Source organism: Symphalangus syndactylus, chromosome 17, assembly GCF_028878055.3.
Source record: "Symphalangus syndactylus isolate Jambi chromosome 17, NHGRI_mSymSyn1-v2.1_pri, whole genome shotgun sequence".
NCBI classification, from domain to species: Eukaryota; Metazoa; Chordata; class Mammalia; order Primates; family Hylobatidae; genus Symphalangus; species Symphalangus syndactylus.
In genome coordinates this window covers 20,430,355-20,452,636 of record NC_072439.2, presented here as the reverse complement: position 1 = coordinate 20,452,636, position 22,282 = coordinate 20,430,355, and the positions used below count along the sequence as shown (strand labels likewise).

At 48.9% G+C, this 22,282-nt stretch overlaps 1 protein-coding gene across 2 annotated transcripts in view; it reads right to left on the bottom strand.

Annotated features, from left to right (window-relative positions):
- The window catches only part of GRIK5 (glutamate ionotropic receptor kainate type subunit 5), a 74,666-nt gene that overhangs the window by 34,725 nt on the left and 17,659 nt on the right, over positions 1-22,282 (bottom strand). For both annotated transcript variants that reach the window (XM_055250308.2, XM_063620897.1), the window contains one exon: positions 12,109-12,312. In XM_055250308.2, coding sequence (XP_055106283.1) covers positions 12,109-12,312 — 204 coding nt within the window. The remainder of the gene's footprint in view (positions 1-12,108; positions 12,313-22,282) is intronic.

Genomic DNA, 22,282 nt, shown 5'->3' with positions numbered 1-22,282 from the left:
CCCAGTTACTCTGTTCAGAGAACCAATCCTAACAAAATAGGCTGCAATGCAGGCAAACCTTTTGTGCATAAAGATGCTTGTTGGCCAGGTGCGACGACCCATGCCTGTAATCCTAACACTTTGGGAGGCCAAAATGGATGAACCACTTGAGCCCAGGAACTCAAGACCAGCCTGGGCAACAAAATACAAAACAATTAGCCAGGCATGGTGGTGCACACCTGTAGTCCCAGCTACTCAGGAGGCTGAGGTGGAAGGAGCACCTGAGCCTGGGGAGGTTGAGGCTGCAGTGAGCTGTGATGGCACCACAGCACTCAAGCGTGGGCAACTGAGTGAGACATCAATCTCAAAAATAGAAAAAGATGTTTGTTAATGGTTATTTATAAGAGCACAAACAATAAAAACACCTGGAAACAACTAGTTATGAAAAATGGCTAAATAAATTATGGTACATCCACATGGAATTACTAGTATGCGGCCAAGTAACATTCTGTTTAGGTTAAAACAATGATATTATATTTGGCCTTTGAGATGGGCAAAGATTTTATTTTAAAGACTGATAACACTGACTGTTGGCAAGAGTATGGGAAATTTCACATTCTCATGCACTTTTGGTAGGAATATAAATTGGTGAAGCCTTTTTGAACAGCCATTTGGCAGTATACACTTAGAAAAAATTCATACCCTTTGACCCAGCACTTTCACTTCTTGGAATGTATCCCTCAGGAACACTCCCACAAATCCACGGGCCAAGTTTATCGTGACACTGGCTATGCTAGCAAAACTGGAAGCCATCCAAATAGCCATCAATAGGGGATATGGTAAATAATTCATGCTGAGCCACACAATGGAATCCTTATATCCTCACTTGAATTTTAAGCAGGCATCTCAAATGATCCGTGCCCAGGGAAAACTCTTGTTTCCCGGCCCCAGCAAACTGCTCCTCCCACGTCCTCCTTATAGTGGAAACTGGCCTCGCCATTCGCCAGCTGCCCTGGCCAAACCCCATAGTCACCCCGATTCCTCTCTTCCTCTTATGCACATCCAAGCTGGCTGCACGCCTGACACAGCTGCCACTTAAACCAAGGCAACATCTTCTCTCATCCACACCCTCCAACAGCCTCCTAAATGGACCATTCAGTTTCTACTCTTGTCCCACTAAGGTGGTCCTCAAGACAGCAGCCAATGCAATCATTTTTAAATGATTTAAAAATTAGATCCTGCTGGTCTATGCATACAATGAAATATTATTCAGCCATAAAAACGAATGCAGGCCAGGCGCAGTGGCTCATGCCTGTAATCCCAGCACTCTGGGAGGGTGAGGTGGGTGGATCACGCGGTCAGGAGATCGAGACCATCCTGGCCAACATGGTGAAAGCCTGTCTCTACTAAAAATACAAAAATTTGCCGGGTGTCGTGGCGTGTGCCCGTAGTCCCAGTTACTCAGGAAGCTGAGGCAGGAGAACTGTTTGAACTCAGGAGGTGGAGGCTGCAGTGAACCAAGATCATGCCACTGCACTCCAGCCTGGGTGAGAGAGCGAGACTCCGTCTCAAAAAAAAAAAAAAAAAAAGGGAATGCAGTACTGGTATATGCCATGATGTGGATGAACTTTGAAAAGTTGGAAACATCATGTCAAGTGAAAGAAGCCATACACAAAGACTGCATATTGGATGATTCCATTTATGTGAAATATTTGCAATAGGTAAACCCATGGAGACAGAAAGATGGGTGGTTGCCAGGGGTTGGGGTGGCAGGGAGGGAATGGGGAGCGACTGCTTAATGGGTATGAGTTTTCTGGGAGGTTATGAAAATGTTTTGGAGCTAGAGAGCAGTAGTGATTACACAACACTGTGAATGTACTAAATGCCACTGAATTGCACTCCTTAAAGTGGTTATTTTTATGTGACATAAATTTCACCTCGATAAAAAGGAGAAAAAAAATTGATCAGGCTGGGCACGGTGGCTAATGCTTGTAATCCCAGCACTTTGGGGGGGCCAAGGGAGATGGATCATTTGAGGCAAGGAGTTCAAGACCAGCATGGAAACAAGGCAAAACGCCATCTCTATTAAAAATATAAAAATTAGCCAGGCATGGTGGTGTGCGCCTGTAATCCCAGCTACTTGGGTGGCTGAGGCACAGGAATTGTTTGAACCCAGGAGGTGGAGGTCGCAGTGAGCTGTGGTCGTGCCACTGCACTCCAGCCTGGGCTACACAGTGAGACTCTGTCTCACAATAAAATAAATAAAATAAAATATCATGGCACATTCCTTGCTTAAAACTTTCCAGTGGCTCTGCAGCACAATAAAAATAACAGCCAAGGCCAGGCATGGTGGCTTACACCTGTAATCTCAGCACTTCTGGAGGTCGAGGCAGGTAGATTGCTTGAGCCGAGGAGTTCAAGACCAGCCTGGCCAACATGGCAAAACCCTGCCTCTACAAAAATACAAAAATTAGCCAGGCGTGGTGGAGCGTGCCTGTAATCCCAGCTACTGGAAAAGCTGAGGTGGGAGGATTGCTTGAGCCTGGGAGGCTGATGTTGCAGTGAGCCAAGATGGCACCACTGCACTGCACCACTGCACTCCAGCCCGGGTGACAGAGAAAGACCCTGTTTCAAAAACTAAAAAATAATAAAAAAAATTACAGCCACACTCCTTAGCAGTGACTGTGAGGCCCTGTGATGTGGGCCCTGCTCTCGGATCTCTCTGCCCCTCACTTTTTCCCCTCAACCACACTTTTCCCCTGAAGTCTTTATACATATGGGCTCTCTACTTGGAAAACACTCTTCCCCAGATCCATCCTTTCACTCGGCAATTATTTACTGCGCACCAGCTGGGTGTCAGATGGTTCTAGGCGCTGGGGATGCAGAAGTGAGGAAAATAGTCAAACTTCTGCCCTCATGAAACCCTCTCTGGTGGGTCTTCTCAGGACTGTATTCCCCAACCCTTTCAGGTCTCTTCTCAAACGTTATCCAACCACCTTGTCTAAAACAGCATCCACGCACCAGACACTTTTATCTCCTTACCTTGCTTCACCTAACATGATATTAATATATCCGCTGTCAGTTTCCCCCACTAGAACATCAGCAGTGGGGGCGTGGGGGGGAAGGAGGGGACAAGGAGCACATCTGCTCATTACACTGCTGCCCCCTAGTGGCCGGGAGGGAGTGGGCGCAGAATAGTTGCTCAATAGCTGTTCAGTAAGTGAATGACTAAATGTAGCTGGTTTGGTTTTGTTTTTGTTTCGCTCTTGTTGCCCAGGCTGGAGTGCAATGGCACCATCTCGGCTCACCGCAACCTCTGCCTCCCAGGTTCAAGCAATTCTCCTGCCTCAGCCCCCTGAGTAGCTGGGATTACAGGCATGCGCCACCACATCCAGCTAATTTTTTGTATTTTCAGTAGAGATGGGGTTTCTCCATGTTGGTCAGGCTGGTCTCAAATTCCCAACCTCAAGTGATCCCCCCGCCTCGGCCTCCCAAAGTGCTGGGATTATAGGCGTGAGTCACTGTGCCTGGCCTAAATGTAGCTGTTTTTAAAGATGAGGCAGATCTATGTGTACTAACATGGGAAGATGGCCAAGTTATAAGTAAAAAAAGCAAACTACACAGCAGCAAGTATAGCAGGATATCATTTTTGCAAAAATAAAAATTTAAGAAATTTAGGCCAGGCATGGTGGCTCACGCCTGTAATCCCAGCACCCTGGGAGGCCAAGGCGAGCAAATCACCTGAGGTCAGGAGTCGAGACCAGCCCGGCCAACATGGTGAAACCCCCGTCTCTACTAAACAATACAAAAAAATTAGCCGGGCATGGTGGCAGGTGCCTGTAATCCCACCTACTTGGGAGACTGAGGCAGAAGAATTACTTGAACCTGGGAGGTGGAGGTTGCAGTGAGCCAAGATCGTGCCACTGCACTCCAGCCTGGGCAACAGAGCCAGACTCTGTCTCAAAAAAATTAAGAAATTTAAAGATGTACCTGTATTAATGAATTTGCAGAAAATGAGTTGGACGAGTATGGTCTCTGAGGTGTGAGACCATCATGTATATCCAGTGTTTCTGCTATTTGTACCATTTGATATTTTATCATTTAGTATTACATATATAAACAGAAAATAAAGGAGTTCCTTCTCAAATAATTGCTTATGAAAATTTCTGATGGTATGCAAAAATGCTTTTTAATGCATATATACTTGCTATTGTTGTGCAAAATAGGATTATACTTAATACAAATATGTTTTATAACCGGAAACACAGTATAATGTAAAATTTTTTTAATGAAATGGACTTTATTTATTTATTTTCATTTTCGAGACAGAGTCTCACTCTTGTCGCCCAGGCTGGAATGCAGTGGCACAATCTCAGCTCACTCAACCTCAGCTCAACTCAGCCTCAACCTCACCTCAGTTCAACCTCAGCTCAACCTCACCTCAACCTCACTCAGCTCAGCTCAACCTCCGCCTCCCAGGTTCAAGCGATTCTCCTGCCTCAGCCTCCTGAGTAGCTGGGATTACAGGTGCACACCACTATGCTTGGCTAATTTTTTTGTACTTTTAGTAGAGATGGGGTTTCACCATGTTGGCCAGGCTGGTCTCGAACTCCTGACCTCGGGTGATCTGCTCGCCTTGGCCTCCCAAAGTGCTGGGATTACAGATGTGAGCCACCGTGCCCAGCCTATTTTTTTAAAACAGGGTCTCACTCTGTCGCCCAGGCTGGAGTGCAGTGGTGCAATCATGGCTCACTGCAGCCTCAACCTCCCAGACTCAGGTGATCCTCCCACCTCCCAGCCTCCTGAGTAGCTGGGACTACAGGCACATGCCACCACACTTGGCTAATTTTTTTCAATTTTTGTAGAGATAGGGTTTCACCATGTTGCCAACGTTGGTCTTGAACTCCTGGGCTCAAGCGATCCTCCCACTTTGGCCTCCCAAAGTGCTGGGATTACAGGCATGAGCCACTGCATCTGACCTGTTTATAATTTTTTGATGCAGATATACCCACTATTTTTGTGCAAAATGGGATTATACTTAGTATAAACAGTGTTTTATAACCTGAAACACAACATATGTAAAATTTCCAAATAACAAATAAGCATAAAAACAGGTATTCTGCAGTATTTTCCTTCTCTGTACCAACCTATGTTTTGTTTTGTTTTGTTCTGTTTTAGAAATGGGGTCTCACTCTGTTACCCAGGTTGGAATGCAGTGGCACAATCATAGCTCACTGTGGCCTTGAACTCCTGGGCTCAAGCAATCCTCTCATCTCAAGCCTCCTCCCAAGTAGCTGAGAATACAGGTGTGTGCCACTATGCTAATTTTTTAAATTTTTTGTAGAGATGGGGTTTCACCATGTTGCCCAGGCTGGTCTCAAACTCCTGGCCTTAAGTGACCCTCCTGCCTCAGCTTCCCAAAGCACTAGAACTACAGGTGTGAGCCACCATGCCTGGACGTGTGTTTTTCACAATGAGTAAACATTTTAGAATTGGAAGACAAATACTACATGTCACTTGAAAATGCAATCTAGAGGACTTGATGCAACCCCCCAGGAGACAGGGTCAGGTAAGAAATGTAAGCAGGAGGACGGGCGCAGTGGCTCACGCTTGTAATCTCAGCACTTTGGGAGGCCGAGGTGGGCTGATTACAAGGTCAGGAGATCGAGACCACGGTGAAACCCCGTCTCTACTAAAAATACAAAAAAATTAGCCGGGCGTGGTGGCGGGCGCCTGTAGTCCCAGCTACTCGGAGAGGCTGAGGCAGGAGAATGGCGTGAACCCGGGAGGCGGAGCTTGCAGTGAGCCGAGATTGCGCCACTGCACTCCAGCCTGGGCGACACAGCAAGACTCCGTCTCAAAAAAAAAAAAAAAAAAAAAGAAAGAAAGAAATGTAAGCAGGAAAGTTGAAATCCACCACTATGTGCTCAGCTGAAGAAAAACTGCTGGGTGTGTGTGTGTGTGTGTGTGTGCGCATCTTCTTTCTTTAATTCTTTTTTTTTTTTTTTTTTTTTTGAGGCTGAGTCTAGCTCTGTCGCCCAGGCTGAAGTGCAGTGGTGTGATCTCGGCTCACTGCAACCTCTGCCTCCCGGGTTTAAGCGATTCTCCTGCCTCAGCCTCCTGAGTAGCTGGGATTACAGGCACGCACCACCATGCCCGGCTAATTTTTGTATTTTTAGTAGAGATGGAGTGTCACCATGTTGGCCAGGCTGGCCTCGAACTCCTGACCTCAAGTGATCTGCCCACCTCAGTCTCCCAAAGTACTGGGATTACAGGCGTGAGCCACCATGCCCGGTGTGTGTGTGCATCTTCTATCAGATGAAGAGAACTGGGGATGACATTTCTAAAGACTCCTTGATAGAATCAGTCAATTGCCCATTCAACACTAATTTACTGGAAAACTGCCGTTTGTCAGGCCCTGAGCTGGGGACATAGCTAAGTAGACAAGGCTCCCATCCCCAGGGTGTGGAGGCCACAGGTGAGGTGGGTGGGTATCGTCTTGGTCATGACAACATCTATGACCTGTGCTGATCTCATCTGTCCCCTGTAATACCCCTCCAAGTTAGGGGGTCACCACTCCCCATTTAAAGGGACACTGAGGCTCAGAGGGGGCAGCCACCTGCCTGCAGGTCACAAAGCCAGTAAGGAGTAAGTCCAGATTTGAATCCAGGGTTAGCCGACTCCAAAGCCCATGCTTCTAACCACACTCACATACAGACCGCCTCAAGAAAGGTATGTAGTAGTAGTGACCACATGTGAGCCAGGCATGTGCCAGGCTCTGTGCAAATGCGCTCTCATTTAATCACCTCAAAACTCACTGGCTGGGTGCAGTAGCTCATGCCTGTAATCCTAGCACTTTGGGAGGCCAAGGCGGACAGATGACTTGAGGTCAGGAGTTCGAGACCAGCCTGGCCAACATGGCGAAACCCCGTCTCCACTAAAAATACAAAAATAGCCGGGCATTGTGGTGCTTGCCTATTATCCCAGCTACTTAGGAGGCTGAGGCGGGAAAATCGCTTGAACCCTGGAGGCAGAGGTTGCAGTGAGCCAAGATCACGCCACTGCACTCCAGCCTGGGTGACAGAGTGAGACTCTGTCTCAAAAACAAACAAACAAACAAACAAACAAAAACCCTCTGTGAGGGAGGTAACATTAGCCCCTTTTCAAGAGGAGTGACTGACCTTCAGAGATAAGTGGCTTTCCAGGGATCATGTGGGAGCACTGGGGACCTGACGCTGGCTCCTTCTGGCTCCTAACCAGTGCACTGCTATAGTGGACTCCATGGTGGCTACCCAGACTCTGTTTCAGGAATGGGGCACTCATTGCCTCAGCTGCCCAGGGTGTAGGTGGCTGATGGCTCTCAGCTCTGTTAGTGAAAGAGCGTCCCCTCGCCCAAAGTCCTGACTCTCCCCAAGAGCAGCCCACGTCCAGTGACATATCAGTGGGTACTTAAAGGCCTGGCATCTTACCACAGGGGGAGGTCCTTGACAGCCAGCTCAGCTCCAGAGCCGCCTGTGGGACGGCTAAGGCCCAGTTGTGACTGCAGCGCAGCTCAACTCCTCTGCCCAAGCCTGCTTCCTTCCCTCCGGCACAGGGCAGGTTTCCAGGGGCGCGCCATCACACCTCCTGCCTCTACATCTCCGTCTCAGAGTCAGCTTCCTGGGATCCTGACCTAAGATATTCTTTGCCCTTGAAGGCTAAGCTTTATCCTGAGGGCCTCAGGGGCTTCAGTTAAAGCATACAAGTGACAGATCAGACTCACACTGTAGAAAGGTTCTACCGGAGGACAAGCTGGGAAGTGGAGAGACTCGAAGCCAGGAGGCCAGTAAGGAGGCTGATGAAAGGGGTGGGACCTGAATTCACACCATGGCAGTGATGGCAGGGGGAAGGCCAATGTCAGCCATGGCCACTGGGTGGAAAAAATGGTGCCCCAGGCTGTCTTCCATCTGGAAGTCACTCACTCTGGTGGGGTGCCACCTTGGTTCTCCCGGTCACTAGCTGTGTGGCCTGGACATGAAACCTTGGTGCCTCACTGTACACTTGAGAAAACGGGGCTAATACCAGTCCCTCCCTCATTGGGTGGCCATGAGGAGTCAAGGATGGAGACCAGTCAGAAAGCTCAGACAAGGGCCTGGCACAGCGTGCCACTCCATCAGTGTACTCTGAGCTTCCCAAGTTCCTGGCTGGAGGGCTGGAAAGGGCACGGGCCTTAAGTCAGACACACCTGGCTACAGCCCTGTGCATCAGGGACACCAGATCTCACACTGGGCAGTGATCCTCAGGCCATGAAGGACTGCTATGAGAATTATGTTAAGTAACACTTGAAAAGTTCCTTGCACATGATGTGAAATCAACAAATGACAGCTGCTGCTGTTGTGATGATGGTGGTGACTATTCCTGTGCAGCTCGGCACACTCAGCTATCCCACAGCAGGGCAAGGCCAAGCCCCGCCTATCCTTCATGCGCCAGCTCCTCCTCCAGTGTTCTCCTTGTAAATGTCATTGCCATCACCCAGATGCCCAAGCCAGACACAGGAGGAATGCTCTCCCTCCTGTCCTCTCCTGCATGCCCCACCCTAGGCAGTCACCAAGCCCTGGTGCTCTTTAGCCCTTCCCCTAGTCTCTAGCTCTGACGTTCTCCTGCCTGAGGCCCACCAGCTCATTCCTTATCTCCTCACTGGTCTTCCTGTTACCACTGCTTCCCCCAACCCGGGGGCCAATTCACTTGAGCCAGATCGAAACCCTTCAAGGGTGGCCGGGCATGGTGGCTCACGCCTGTAATCCCAGCACTCTGGAAGGCTGAGGTGGGTGGATCACCTGAGTTCAGGAGTTTGAGACCAGCCTGGCCAATGTGGCGAAACCTATCTCTACTAAAAATACAAAAATTAGCCAGGTGTGGTGGCATGCGCCTGTAGTCCCAGCTACTCAGGAGGCTGAGGCAGGAGAATCATTTGAACCCAGGAGGCAGAGGTTGCAGTGAGCCAAGATCACCCCACGGCACTCCAGCGTGCCTGGGCAGCAGAGCGAGAGTCCATCTCAAAACAAAAACAGAAACAAATAAAACTCTTCAAGGGCGTCCCATGGGCTTTCTGCTGAGGCCCAAACCCTTTAGCCCACTCAGTAAGAGCACATAGGGCTTGTTCACCATGGTATCCCCAGGGTATAGCACAGGGCTTGGTATACAGTAGGCACTCAACAAATACTGGCTGAATGGAAAATGGATGAACACACAAATCTATGTATGTGCTGGCCATGCTGGTATGAATAATAACAATAATAAAAATAGTATAATCCCAGCACTTTGGAAGGCTGAGGTGGGAGGATTGCTTAAGCCCAGGAGTTCAAGACCAGCCTAGACAACAGGGCCAGACCCCATCTCTACAAAAAACACAAAAATTACCTGGGCATTGTGGCATATGCCTATAGTCCCAGCAACTCAGGAGGCTGAGGTGGGAGGATCGCTTGAGCCCAGGAGGTTGAGGCTGCAGTGAGCTGTGATTGCACTACTGCGCTCCAGCCTGGGCGACAGAGAGAGACCCAGTCTCAAAGGAAAAAAAAAGGACACATGCATACAGCACCCACTATGCGCCAGGCCCTGTTCTAAGTTCTTCATTGCATGTTGTTCTTCAAAACAACCCTATGTGCTAAAGGGCTGTTATTCCCCAATTTTACAGTTGAACAAACTACAACCTAAAGAAATGTTAAGCACTTGCCCAAAGCCACATAACCAGTGTACAGCAGAACTAAGATTCAAACAGCCAACCACAGACGCGCTCAGCTGCCACACTTTGCTGGCCTCAGGCCCCAAACCCTCTCACCCACCCTACTGAGTAGGCCCTGAGACAGAAAGGTCAGACAGCTGTAAATAAGGACTGTTCCAGACTTCTCTGTTGGTGAGAAAAGGGCATCCAGTTTAGAGTGACTTCAGGTGCAGGGCTACTCCCTTGGAGCCTGCTTATTTCTGGGATACCAGACGAAAGAATATGTCTGAGCCTACGTGACTAAAGACCAGGCTGTGGAAACAGGTCACAAGGAAGCCTGCGCCCTCAGGTGGGCATAGAGCTGTCAGCTCTGGGGCTTCTCATCTCCTGTCTCACCTGGGGCCTCTTTGGGCTTCAGGCTTTAAAATTCACCCTGGGCTGGGTGCTGTGTCTCATATTTGTAATCCTAGCACTTGGGAGGTGAGGTGGGCAGATCACTTGAGGCCAGGAGTTCAAGACCAGCCTGGCCAGCATGACGAAACCCTGTTGTTCCAAAAAATACAAAAATCAGCCAGGCATGGTGGCGCACCTGTAATCCCAGCTACTCGGGAGGCCGAGGCAGGAGAATCGCTTGAACCCAGGAGGTGGAGGTTGCAGGGAGGCAGAGATTGCTGTGAGCATAGATCGTGCCATTGCACTCCAGCCTGGGCAACAGAGGAGACTCTGTCTCCAAAATAAATAAATAAATAAATAAATAAATAAATAAATAAAATAATAATAATAATAAAATTCACCCTGACCTTAAAACTCACCCTGGGGCAGAAGTTTTCAAACCAGCTGGCAGCTTTATGGGGCAGCACCTCGGGGCCTGCCTGTGGGGTGGGGTGGGAGGCCCCCCCATCTCTGCCTTCACCAGAGCAGCTCTGCTCTTGCCCAGGGTTCTGAGAGAGTTTGCAATCGGAAAAAAAATTCTGCTGTCAAAATAACTTTTGAAAGTCAGTGCCCTAAGGGATAAACGTCCTTGTTAAGCAAAGTGGCCCTCTCGTGTCTTCCCTGGTGATGTTCAGGGGGTTGGATGCTGTAAATTCTGGCATGAGAGAGAGGAGGGTGAGAATCTCTGATGAGCTCAGTCAAGTCTAACGTCAAGGCCGTCCTGGCCATCTCTGGCCACAGCCCCTTGGTCTGCACACAGCTCTGGGAGTGTCCTAATCAGGGGCCTACTTATCTCCCAGGGCACAGTCCTGCCTCTGGGCAGTTGCACCCATAGTTTCTCCCATCTGGAATAAAAAGAGGAACTACATTTCAGTCCCCTAGTATCTGCCAAGCAATGTGTGAGGTACTTGTCCCCATGTCCCGTAGCCCTCACTATAGACCTGCAAGGTATTGTTATCCCCATCTTACGGAGGGGAAAACTGAGGTTCAGAGAAGAGAAATGACACTTAAGGATTCAAATCTAGGATTGTCTGACACCCAAAGATTCTTTCCACTGCACCCTTGCCTGCCACCTCCCATGGCCCTCCCTTCCATCCCTCCTCAGCTGCAACTAAATTCTGCCCACACTCAGGCCCCGCTGGTTCCTCCAATGCACCCCACTCCCTGGTATCACCCCATCTTTGTAGATGCTATTTCCCCTGCTCCAAATACACTCCCCTTCTCCCATACTCCCTTCACCTTGCTAACTCCTTCATGACCTTTGGGAATCAGTTTGGGTATCATCTTTTCTGGGAAGCCCTCCTGGGGTGCCTGACTGGGTCAGGAACCTCCTCTGGGCCCCTCCTCTGAGCTCCCCCATCACAGCCCAGATGGCTCTGTGCTGTGGTCATTCACTGTCTTGCACCCCAAAGAGACTTTAAGCTCTTGGGGGCAGGGTCCAGATCCACTGTGCTCACAATGGGATCCCATGCCCAGCAAGAGGCAAGGCACATAGTAGGTGCTCAATAAACACCCACTGAATAGATGAATCTATGAGTTCTACATGCAGCCCTCCAGGTCCATGATGTGCCAGGCCCTCCCTAGCAGGTGCTGGGCATAGCACAAGGTGAGGTGTGCTCCCTGCTCACAGCCCTGCCTCCTGCAGGAAGACTTTGACCTCCTCTGACCTTTTCCTGCTCCCCACTCCATGTCGCTTTCATTCACTTAACAAATCTTTGCACACCGACTAATCCAAGGTGGCATGAAAGGGGCATTTGGCAAAGCAGGACACAGGTGGTGATGCCTGTACCACCTCTCCTCCTCTGTCCCATCCCATGGCACCCACCAGGCACAGGCATACAGCGTAACATCAGTGAGGTGGTGTGAGGGGCCCTTCATGGCTCCTTCCTCTTCTGCCACCGGCCAGGCTGCTTCTAAGGTTCGACTGGCTGCCCAGCTGCCCGCCCTCCCTCACTTGCCGGGTCCATGCCTCTTCCCCAGCCCCAGCCCAGCCGTACCCGGTTGATGAGCTCGCCAACCATGCCCGTCCAGGAGCCGTTGGGCTCGGGCGCCCCGTACAGCCCATCCTCCACCAACCGCAGGCGGTAGCGGAAGCGCAGCAGCTCGGCCAGCTCCCGCAGCATGTCCACGCAGAAGCCCTCGAAGCGTTCGTTCCCCGACAGGGCCTGGAAGTTGGGCCGGCGCATGACGTACGGGTTCTCCTGGTGGGCAGAAGAAAGCAGGGGTCAGAGGCTGGGTGTCTAGGGGCTGGGTTGCGGATCCTGGAGCCCGGACCAGGTAGGTAGAGCAGGAATCTGCTTGCTGAGCAGGGATGATTTATTCATAGTACACATTTCTCACTTACAAATGCTCAGAGTGGGGAATAGACCTGAAAGCCAGGGAAAAACACATGGGCACTGCCAGTCCCTAGCAGATTGCAGGGAGCCATTTTAATCTCCAGCAGCCAACCTGACGCTCATTGGTCCCAAGCTCAAATGTGTACGAGGGAGGAGGTAACTTCAGAGTGAGTCAGACTGGGTAGAGCTTGTGCCAAAGTGGATCAGGGGCTTTCAGATTTCTTATTACAATTCACAGTAAAAGATATATTTTACCCTGCAACCCAAGTCACCCACACATGTATACACGTAACTAGACTTAATTCCACAAAACAGTCCTTGCCCTAGTAACTATGGGCAATACACTGATATTTTCTATTCTGCTATACTTCATCTTTCCACATGGCCGGTAATGACTCACCAAACCAACTTCATGAGCCACTAATGGGTTAAAGAGGGTATTCCCTCACCAGGGTTTAGCTCCAGCCCAATTCCCCATGAGGCAGGCAGGCTGAAGATGACAGATGGTGCAATTTTTTTTTTTTTTTTTGAGACAGAGTCTCCCTCTGTCACCCAGGCTAGAGTGCAGTGGCGCAATCTCAACTCACTGCAACCTCCACCTCCTGGGTTTAAGCGATTCTTCTGCCTTACCCACCCCAAGTAGCTTGGATTACAGGTGCCTGCCACCACGCCCGCCCAATTTTGTTTTTGTATTTTTAGTAGAGATGGGGTTTCACCATGTTGGCCAGGCTGGTCTTGAACTCCTGACCTCAAGTGATCCACCCACCTCGGCCTCCCAAAGTGCTGGGATTACAGATGTGAGCCACCGCGCCTGGCCCAGATGGTGCAATGTTGAGAGAATTTGGAAACCTAAGATTGTTTTGTAAAATCTCCTGGTTATAAATGTTAGCAACTCCCATGCCTGAAATCCCACTGCTTTGGAAGGCTGAGGTGGGAGGATTGCTTGAGCCTGAGTTTGAGGCTGCAGTGAGCTATGACTGTACCACTGCACTCCAGCCTGAGCAACTGAGCAACTCTGTCTCTAAAATAAAATAAAATACATGTTAGTAACTGATATGGTTAGGCTTTGTGTCCCCACCCAAATCTCACCTTGAATTGTAATCCCCATAATCCCTATGTGTCAAGGGAGAGACCAGTTGGAGGTAACTGAATCAGGGGGGCGGTTTCCCCCATGCTCTTCTAGTGATAGTGAGTTCTCACGAGATCTGACGGTTTTATAACGGGCTCTTCCCCCTTCACTTGGCACATCTCTCTCCTGCTGCCTTGTGAAGAAGGTGCCTTGCTTCCCCTTCGCCTTCCACTGTGATTGTAAATTTCCCAAGGCCTCCCCAGCCATGCTGAACCTGTGAGTCAATTAAACCTCTTTCCTTTACAAATTACCGAGTCTCGGGCAGTTCTTTACAGCAGTGTGAAAATGAACTAATACAGCAACCAATTCAAATTCTAATATCAATTATTATTAAATGTTCTGCAGGCCAAAACAAACACAGTTTCTAGTTTGCAATCTCTGACCTACAGTCAGTTTGCCACATTGATGCTTATTTCTGAGGGGTTTGAGCAAACTTTACTGACCCCATTGTGCCAAAGAAACACAAAAGCAGAAAGAATGGTCCAAATGCTAGGAAAACAAGGCATGTGATGATGGTAACAAATGGGAAACTTATCTGGACACAGTTATTGTCTAAATGGCTGTTTGTACAATGTCACTTTGGAATAATGAACAAAAGGACTTAGGGAAGAGCCAGGAAAGAGCTTTGGTTAAAATATACACAATGAGCCAGGTGTAGTACCTCAAGCCTGTAATTCTAACACTTTGGGAGGCCAAGGCAAGTGGATGGCTTGAGCCCGGGAGTTCAAGACCAGCCTAGGCAACATGGCAAAACCCCGTCTCTATGAAAAATACAAAAATTAGCCAGGCGTGCTGGTGTGCACCTGTAGTCTCAGCTACTCGGGAGACTGGGGTAGAGTCCCAGAGGCTCAGGTTGCAGTGAGCCGAGATTGCGCCACTGCAGGCCAGCCTGGGAGATGGAGCGAGACTCTCTCAAAAATAAAATAAAATAAAATATCCACAATGGTTATTGTGTATTGAGAACCTGTGCTGTGCATTCTCTCGATGACATCATTTTAATGCCTCATGGTGACTTTACATTGAAATGGGCATAAGTAGATTCCTTTTACACATGTGGACACGGAGGCTCAAAGTGGTCAAGTGACCTCTGTCACCTCTCATTCATTCAACACACTATTACTGAGCCCCATGGTAGATGTGGCCACAATATTGTGCTGCTTCTTCCAGCAACAGATGGGGTCCATTTCTCCCTGGGTTCAGACTTCTTGGTCTGAGCTGACCTTATGACTTGTTTTGGCCAACTGGATGTGGCAGAAGTGATGCTGTGTGAATTCCAGAGTCTCAGCCTTCAGATCAGCCCCCATTTAAGGAAGCCCAGGCTGGCCTGCTGGAGGGTGAGTGAACCAAGGTATGCCAGCCAACAGCCAGCATCCACAGCCATTGTGCACTTTCCAGTCCAATCTGGACACCAGCTGAATGCTGCCACAGTGTGCCCAAGTGAGACCAGCCAAAGAACCACTGAGTTGACCCATGGAATCATGCAAAACAATCAACTGCTATTGTTTCAGTTTCTGGGTTCTGGGTGGTTTGTCACACAGTAATAGGATCTCCTACTATGTGGCCAGGTCATAGGCTCTGGACTCCAGGACCCCAAGAGCCCTACAGCTACAGGGTGATGGAATGGAGGGCAATCAGTGATTCTCTATTAAACTGCCTTTCCAGAACCAAAATTGTGGAACTGGGAACAAGAATGTGAGATAATACTAATAATAGCGGCAGCAGCCAGCATTTCTTGTGGGCTTGCTGTGTGACAGCAATTCTGTCAGCGTGGGATGGCGGTATTATTACGTCTCTTTTAGAGATGAGGACGCTGAGGTCCAGAAAAGTGAAGTAGTAAGTGGCTGAGAAGGACAAGTTGGTTTGATTCCAAAGCTCCACTCTTAAGCCCTGTGCTAGACTGAGCTCAAGTGGACAGAATCAGACAGTGGATACGGGAGAAGTCAGAGAGAGATGAGGGATCCAGGTTGGGTATCAAAGCTGGAGAATCAGAAATTGAGAATCCTAGAGACAAGGGCCTGGCTCCCATACAGCCCCCTTGACATATAGAGGATAGAACCAAGGCTCAGAGAGGTAAAGCATCTAGCCCAAGGCCACCCAGCTGAAGCAGGGCAGTGGGAAGGGAGATGGGGCAGAGCCGGACTTCACAAACCAGTCACTGTGCACTCTGAACCCTGTTCCTTCCATTATGCCAAGCTGATCTCTAAACCCAAGACTGAGGAACCTAGGTTCAGGGTCTCAGGACTGGGGTCTGGGCTTAGAGAGACAAAAAGAGACTGGGGCCTGTGAATAGAACTCAAAATTAGATAACCGTAATCTAGGACTCAACTTAGAGCCACAGACTATCAGAACAGAAGGGTCCTCAAGGAGCCTCAAATCCAGGGTCTTCAGACTTCAAAAAGAATCTTATGCAGAAGCCCAACACTGCAGCCAGACAATGAGATACTGCTAAGTCCAGTTCTAAGAATTTACCCTACAAATGGCTGTGCATCAAAAACACAGGTCCAAGAAAGTCAGTGCAGCATTGCTTGTAGTGAGAACAAAGACTGAAACAACCTAATTTGGGCCAAGTTAAAAAGATTATCAATGTCATAAAAGAATCCCAGGCAACCACTAAAATAGCAAGGTCTACAAGATATATTAGGAGGAAAAAAACAAGCTACAGAACAACGTGTACAATATGCTACTCTTTGTTAAAGAAAGAGCAAGGATGTGCTTGTATATGCATAGACATTTCTGGGAGGATGGTGGCCTCTGAAAAAAGAAAATGAGAGACCCAGGGAAGGAAGGAAACTGATTTTTCACTCCTCACCTACCTTATACTCTTTGAATTCTATTTTATGTAGGTTTGTATTAACTTCTGTCCCTTCCCCAATTTTATTTACTTATTTTTGAGACACAGTCTTGCTCTGTCACCCAAGCTGGAGTGTAGTGGTGTGATCTCGGCTCACTAGAACCTCCGCCTCCTGGGCTCAAGTGATTCTCCCACCTCAGCCTCCGGAGTAGCTGGGACCACAGGTGCATGCCACTAAGCCTGGCTAATTTTTGTATTTTTGTAGAGACAGGGTTTCATCATGTCACCCAGGCTGGTCTCGAACTCCTGAGCTCAAGTGATCTGCCCACCCCAGCCTCCCAAAGTGCTGGGATTACAGGCATGAGCCACCACGCTCAGCCCCCTTCCCCAGTGTAACAATTTTTTTTTAAATTGAAGTATGATATTTAAGTGTGTATGAACATGCATGGTTCACGCCTGTAGTCCCAGCACTTTGAGAGGCCAAGGAGGGAGGATCACTTGAGCCCAGGAGTTCAAGACCAGTCTGGGCAATATAGGAAGACCCCGTCTCAATAAAAATGACTTATAAAAAAATAAAAAGAAATGCAAAGAGTCAAGAAGAACCAAAGTAATCCTAAAGAAGAAAAGCAAAACTGGGGGTTTACCCTGTCAAATATTAACACTTAATTTAAGGCTATGGTATTTAAGACACTGCAGTACTAGAACAAAGATAGACAAATAGACAATAGAATGGAGTGCTTGGAAACCCACATATAAATGGATATTGATTTGTGACAAAGGTAAAACTGTCCTGAAGGGGGAAGAATTATTGTTATAATACATGGTGCTGCTGAATTAAATATCCATGTGGAAAAAAATGTATTCTAGCCAAGTGTGGTGGCTCATGCCTGTAATCCTAGCACTTTGGGAGGCTGAGGCAGGTGGATCACTTGAGGTCAGGAGTTCAAGACCAGCCTGGCCAATATGGTGAAACCCCTATCTCTACTAAAAATACAAAAATCAGCCAGGCGTAGTGGTGGGTGCCTGTAATCCCAGCTACTCGGGAGGCTGAGACAGGAGAATCACTTGAACCCAGGAGGTGGAGGTTGCAGTTAGCCAAGATTGCACGCTACTACATTCCATCCTGGGCAACAGAGTGAGACTCTGTCTCAAAAAAAAAAAAAAAAAAAATGTATTTTGACTCCCCTACCTCACATGCTACATAAAAATCAATTTCAGGAGGATGGCAGACCCAAATGTAAAAGGCAAAATTATTAAGTTTTTAGAACACAAATAGTAGAATATCTTCATGATATAGGGGTATACACGGAATTATTAAATTCTAAAATCATTAACCATAAAGGAAAAAAGCTGATGAAGAGAACTTTAGTAAAATTAAAAATCAAATCCTTTTATCCAAAATATACTACTGAGAATGAAAAGGTAAGCCACAAAGGGGGACAGGACATTTGCAATATATACATCAGACAAATGACTTGTACCCAAGAATGTATAAATAACTCACAAATCAGGCCGGGCGCAATGGCTCACACCTGTAATCCCAGCACTTTGGGAGGCTGAGGCGGGTGGATCACGAGGTCAGGAGATGGAGACCATCCTGGCTAACACAGTGAAACCCTGTCTCTACTAAAAGTACAAAAAATTAGCCAGGCGTGGTGGTGGTCGCCTGTAGTCCCAGCTACTTGGGAGGCTGAGGCAGGAGAATGGCGTGAACCGGGGAGGCAGAGCTTGCAGTGAGCCGAGATTGCACCACTGCCCTCCAGCCTGGGCGACAGAGCGAGACTCTGTCTCAAAAAATAAATAAATAAATAAATAATTTAAAAAAACTCACAAATCAATAAAAAGGTCATATATCCCATTTTTTTTTAAATAGAAAAAGACATGAATAGGAACCTTGCAAATGAGGATTTCCAAATAGCCAATAAAGGGCCAAGTGCGGTGGCTCATGCCTGTAATCCCAGCACTGTAGGAGGCCAAGGTGGGTGGATCCCTTGAGCCCAGGAGTCCAAGACCAGGCTGGGCAACATGGTAAAACCCTGTCAATTAAAAAAAATTGTTTTTAATTAGCTGGGTGTGGTGGTGCATGTCTGTGGTCCCAGCTACTCAGGAGGCTGAGAAAGGAGAAGCGCTTGAGCCTGGAGGTTGAAGCTGCAGTGAGCTATGACTGGGCCACTGCACTCCAGCCTGGGTAACAGAGCAAGACCCTCTCTCAAAAAACAAAAACAAAGAAAAATCAAATAGCCAATAAACACAAAAAGGTGTTCTCCCTCCCTGATCATCAGGGAAATGCAAATGAAAACCACCATATATGGTTGGTACCTTTATACACTCACCACTGACAAAAAGAGGAGCAAGTGGAATTTTCATTCATTAGCTGCCGCTGGGAATGAAAGTGAAAGTGGTTCAACCACTTTGGAAGACACTTTTACAATACCTGCTAAAGCTGGAACAAACACCCTGCCACCCAGCAACTGGAACACACCCAACAGAAAGACCAGTACATGCTCACCAAAAGGCATGGAAGAGAACCTTCCTAGCAGTTCTTTACAGCAAAAAGCCAGAAACAAACATCCATCTAGATTTGATGAATCAGGAAATTGCAGTACATTCAACATACAACGAGACTACACTACTTGCAATGACACAGATGAAACTCATAATGTTGCCAGACGAAGCCAGTCTCAAGAGAGAACCCGCAGTAGGATGCCATTTGTATGGGGTTCAAGGGCGGGCAAAGCTGATCTGTGGTGACGGAAGCTGAGATGGGGGTTAGCCTTGGAGGATTAGTGATTGGAAGGGCATGGAGAGGCTTTGGGTTGGGGACAGCTGGTTGATTACACAGGTGTGTTCAGTTTTTGAAACTTCAGTGAGAAGTAACACTATTAGTGCATGTTTCTGTATGTGTGTTATGCTTCAATGAAAATCTCTGGAAAGTAAAAACAAAAAATTAAAGTAGGGTAGGTTCTAGAACATTCCTTACAAGCTGATTGCTTGGACCCTTTCATGAACCTGGGATCCAAATCCTTGTCCAGGATTTCCTGGAGTATAGTTTAAACAACACTGATCTAGTCCAATCTCCTCACTCTGCTATGAATATTTTATTTACGTATTTATTTATTATTATTATTATTATTTTTAGACAGGGTCTTACTCTGTCGCCCTGGCAGTGGTATGATCTGGGCTCACTGCAGCCTCAACCTCCCGGGTTCAAGTAATCCTCCTGCCTCAGCCTCCCAAGTAGCTGGGATTAAAGGCACGCACCACCACACCCAGCTAGTTTTTATATTTTTAGTAGAGATGGGGTTTCGCCATGTTTCCCAGGCTGGTCTCGAACTCATGGGCCCAAGTGATCCTCCTGCCTCCATCTCCCAAAGTGCTGGGGTTACAGGTGTGAACCACCATGCCCAGACTGCTAGGAATACTTTAATCCCCTCACTTTAAAGGAGGAAACTGAGGCTAGAGAGACCTGCTAGGGGCACACAGTGTGTAGATGGCATTGCCAGGCTCAGGACACAGCCCTGAGGGCTCAGAAAGAAGTAGAAATAATAGAGGCAATGTGGCCTGGCATGGTGGCTCACCCCTGTAATCCCAGCACTTTGGGAGGCCGAGACAGGTGGATCACGAGGTCAGATCGAGATCATCCTGGCTAACACAGTGAAACCCTATCTCTACTAAAAATACAAAAAAATAGCCGGGCGTGGTGACGGGCGCCTGTAGTCCCAGCTACTCGTGAGGCTGAGGCAGGAGAATGGTGTGAACCTGGGAGGCGGAGCTTGCAGTGAGCTGAGATCGTGCCACGCACTCCAGCCTGGGTGACAGAGCAAGACTCTGTCTCAAAAAAAAATATTAAAAAATAATAGAGGCAACGTGGTGCAAAAGACAGGCATGTGGGCTCTGCTGCCTTCTAGCTGGGTGACCTCGGGCACGTCATTTAACCCTCCTATGCCTGAGTTTCTTCATCTGAAAATCAGGGCTTCTGTGAAGATTGGGTCACATGAGCACAGGGCTTGGCACAACGCTCAAAGCCATGAACCACAAGCTCAGGAGAGGGACGGAGGGAGGGAGGTGCTCTCACGCGTACCTTGGGCACTGCAAGGGCCTTCTTAGCTCATGTGATCCTCCCACTGCCCCTCAAGGCAAGACGCAGACCCGTTTTACAGATAAAGCAATGGAGACTGGAGTTAAGTGACTTGAACTAATAAGAGCGGAGGATCTGCAGCAGAAAGACTACTCTTAACTGCCACACTAGTCACCAACGGGCAGAATGAGGCATCTCAGCTCAATGAAGGGAATCCTCAGGACCGCCTGGGTGCCCTGAGAAATTCTCCAAGACCAGGGCGAGACCAGGGGCTGAGGAGGGCAGGCCTATGCACAGCCTCAACTCTGTGGGACTTGTGCACCCCCAGCTTCCCCATGGGGCCTCTCTCCATCTCAGCGCCAGCCCATCCTGTCTCAGCACGAGATCCCTGAGCCTGCCCCAGGGGCAGCGCCAGCCTGCACCCCATCACCAGAGGCCCTTGCTCCCACACCTGGACCACCTCTAATCCCTAGCAGCATCCCTCATGGGCCAACAAGGAGCTTTCCTGACTCCAGATCTGGCCCCGCCCCTTCCTGCTTAACACTCTCTCTCCAAGGTAAAGCACAGGACAACTGAGTCCTTCAGAGCCCCTTCCCCACCTGCTGCCCCGCAGCCCCTAGGCTGCCTCTGTCCCATCACTCACCACAACCCTCTATACTTGCTGGTATCAGTCACAGCTCTAGGCCCTGGGAATAGAGCAGCGAATGAGACAAGTTCTAACCCACATCTTGCCCTAGGCACCCAGTTTGAGTCACATCTGAATCTCCAAGTGCCTGACACAGATCTTGCCCAGAAACCCATGTCAGGCAATACCAGCAAATGAATGGGGCTTGTCAGGCTGTGTACACAGAGGCTGTTGCCTCCCTGTTCAATCCGACAAACACCTCCCAAAACCCCAGCTCCTGCCCCTCCTGCCGCTTCTGCTGCCTGGGATATTTTCTGGGCACCCAACTCCTATGCAACCCCATCTAATGCCACCTCTGCCAGGAAGCCTTCCTCCAGCCTCCTAAAGCTGACTCAGTCCCTCCTTTCTTTGGGAGTCCCTCATTGTGGGAATGACTGTGCCCAGGTCTATCTCCTCCGTCAGACTGGGACTGCCTCCCAATGCCACCCAAGAGCACCTGACTCATATCTGTGCTTCTAGAATGTAAGGGGCAGCACCATACAGCTTTGGTAAACATTTATGGAATGAATAAGTGAATCAACCCATCAAGAGATGGGTGAACATCAGGAAGGGAAGAAAAATACAAGCTCCCAGGCCTTGAGGAGAAGCAGGGAGGACAGTGAAGAAGACACTTGAAGCTCCCAGGGTCATGGCTCAGCTCTCCTCACCTCCCCTCCCTGACCTCTGCACCCTGTTCCCCACCAATGCCCTCAACTCTTCTGCCTCCAGGAGGCTTTAGGGATTGACCGCACACCACAGCACAGAGGGTCTGACTGCTCCTAGCCAAGCCCCCAGGGCCCCCTGGGGAGGCTGTTAGGAGGTGTCTGGTTTCCTGTCTGCAGGCCATCTGTCCCTCCACAACAGGATCACTGGCCCTGCTCCAGAGGGACTCGAGGTCCATTTTAAATCAGGAGTTCCCTAGGGACCGAGGGAACCGATCTGCGACTCACTGCTTTAGGTGACCCTCTAACATCCTGCAAAACCCTCTTGTGGCCGGGCGCGGTGGCTCAAGCCTGTAATCCCAGCACTTTGGGAGGCCGAGGCGGGCGGATCTACAAGGTCAGGAGATCGAGACCATCCTGGCTAACACAGTGAAACCCCCGTCTCTACTAAAAAATACAAAAAATTAGCCAGGCGCGGTGGCGGGGGCCTGTAGTCCCAGCTACTCTGGAG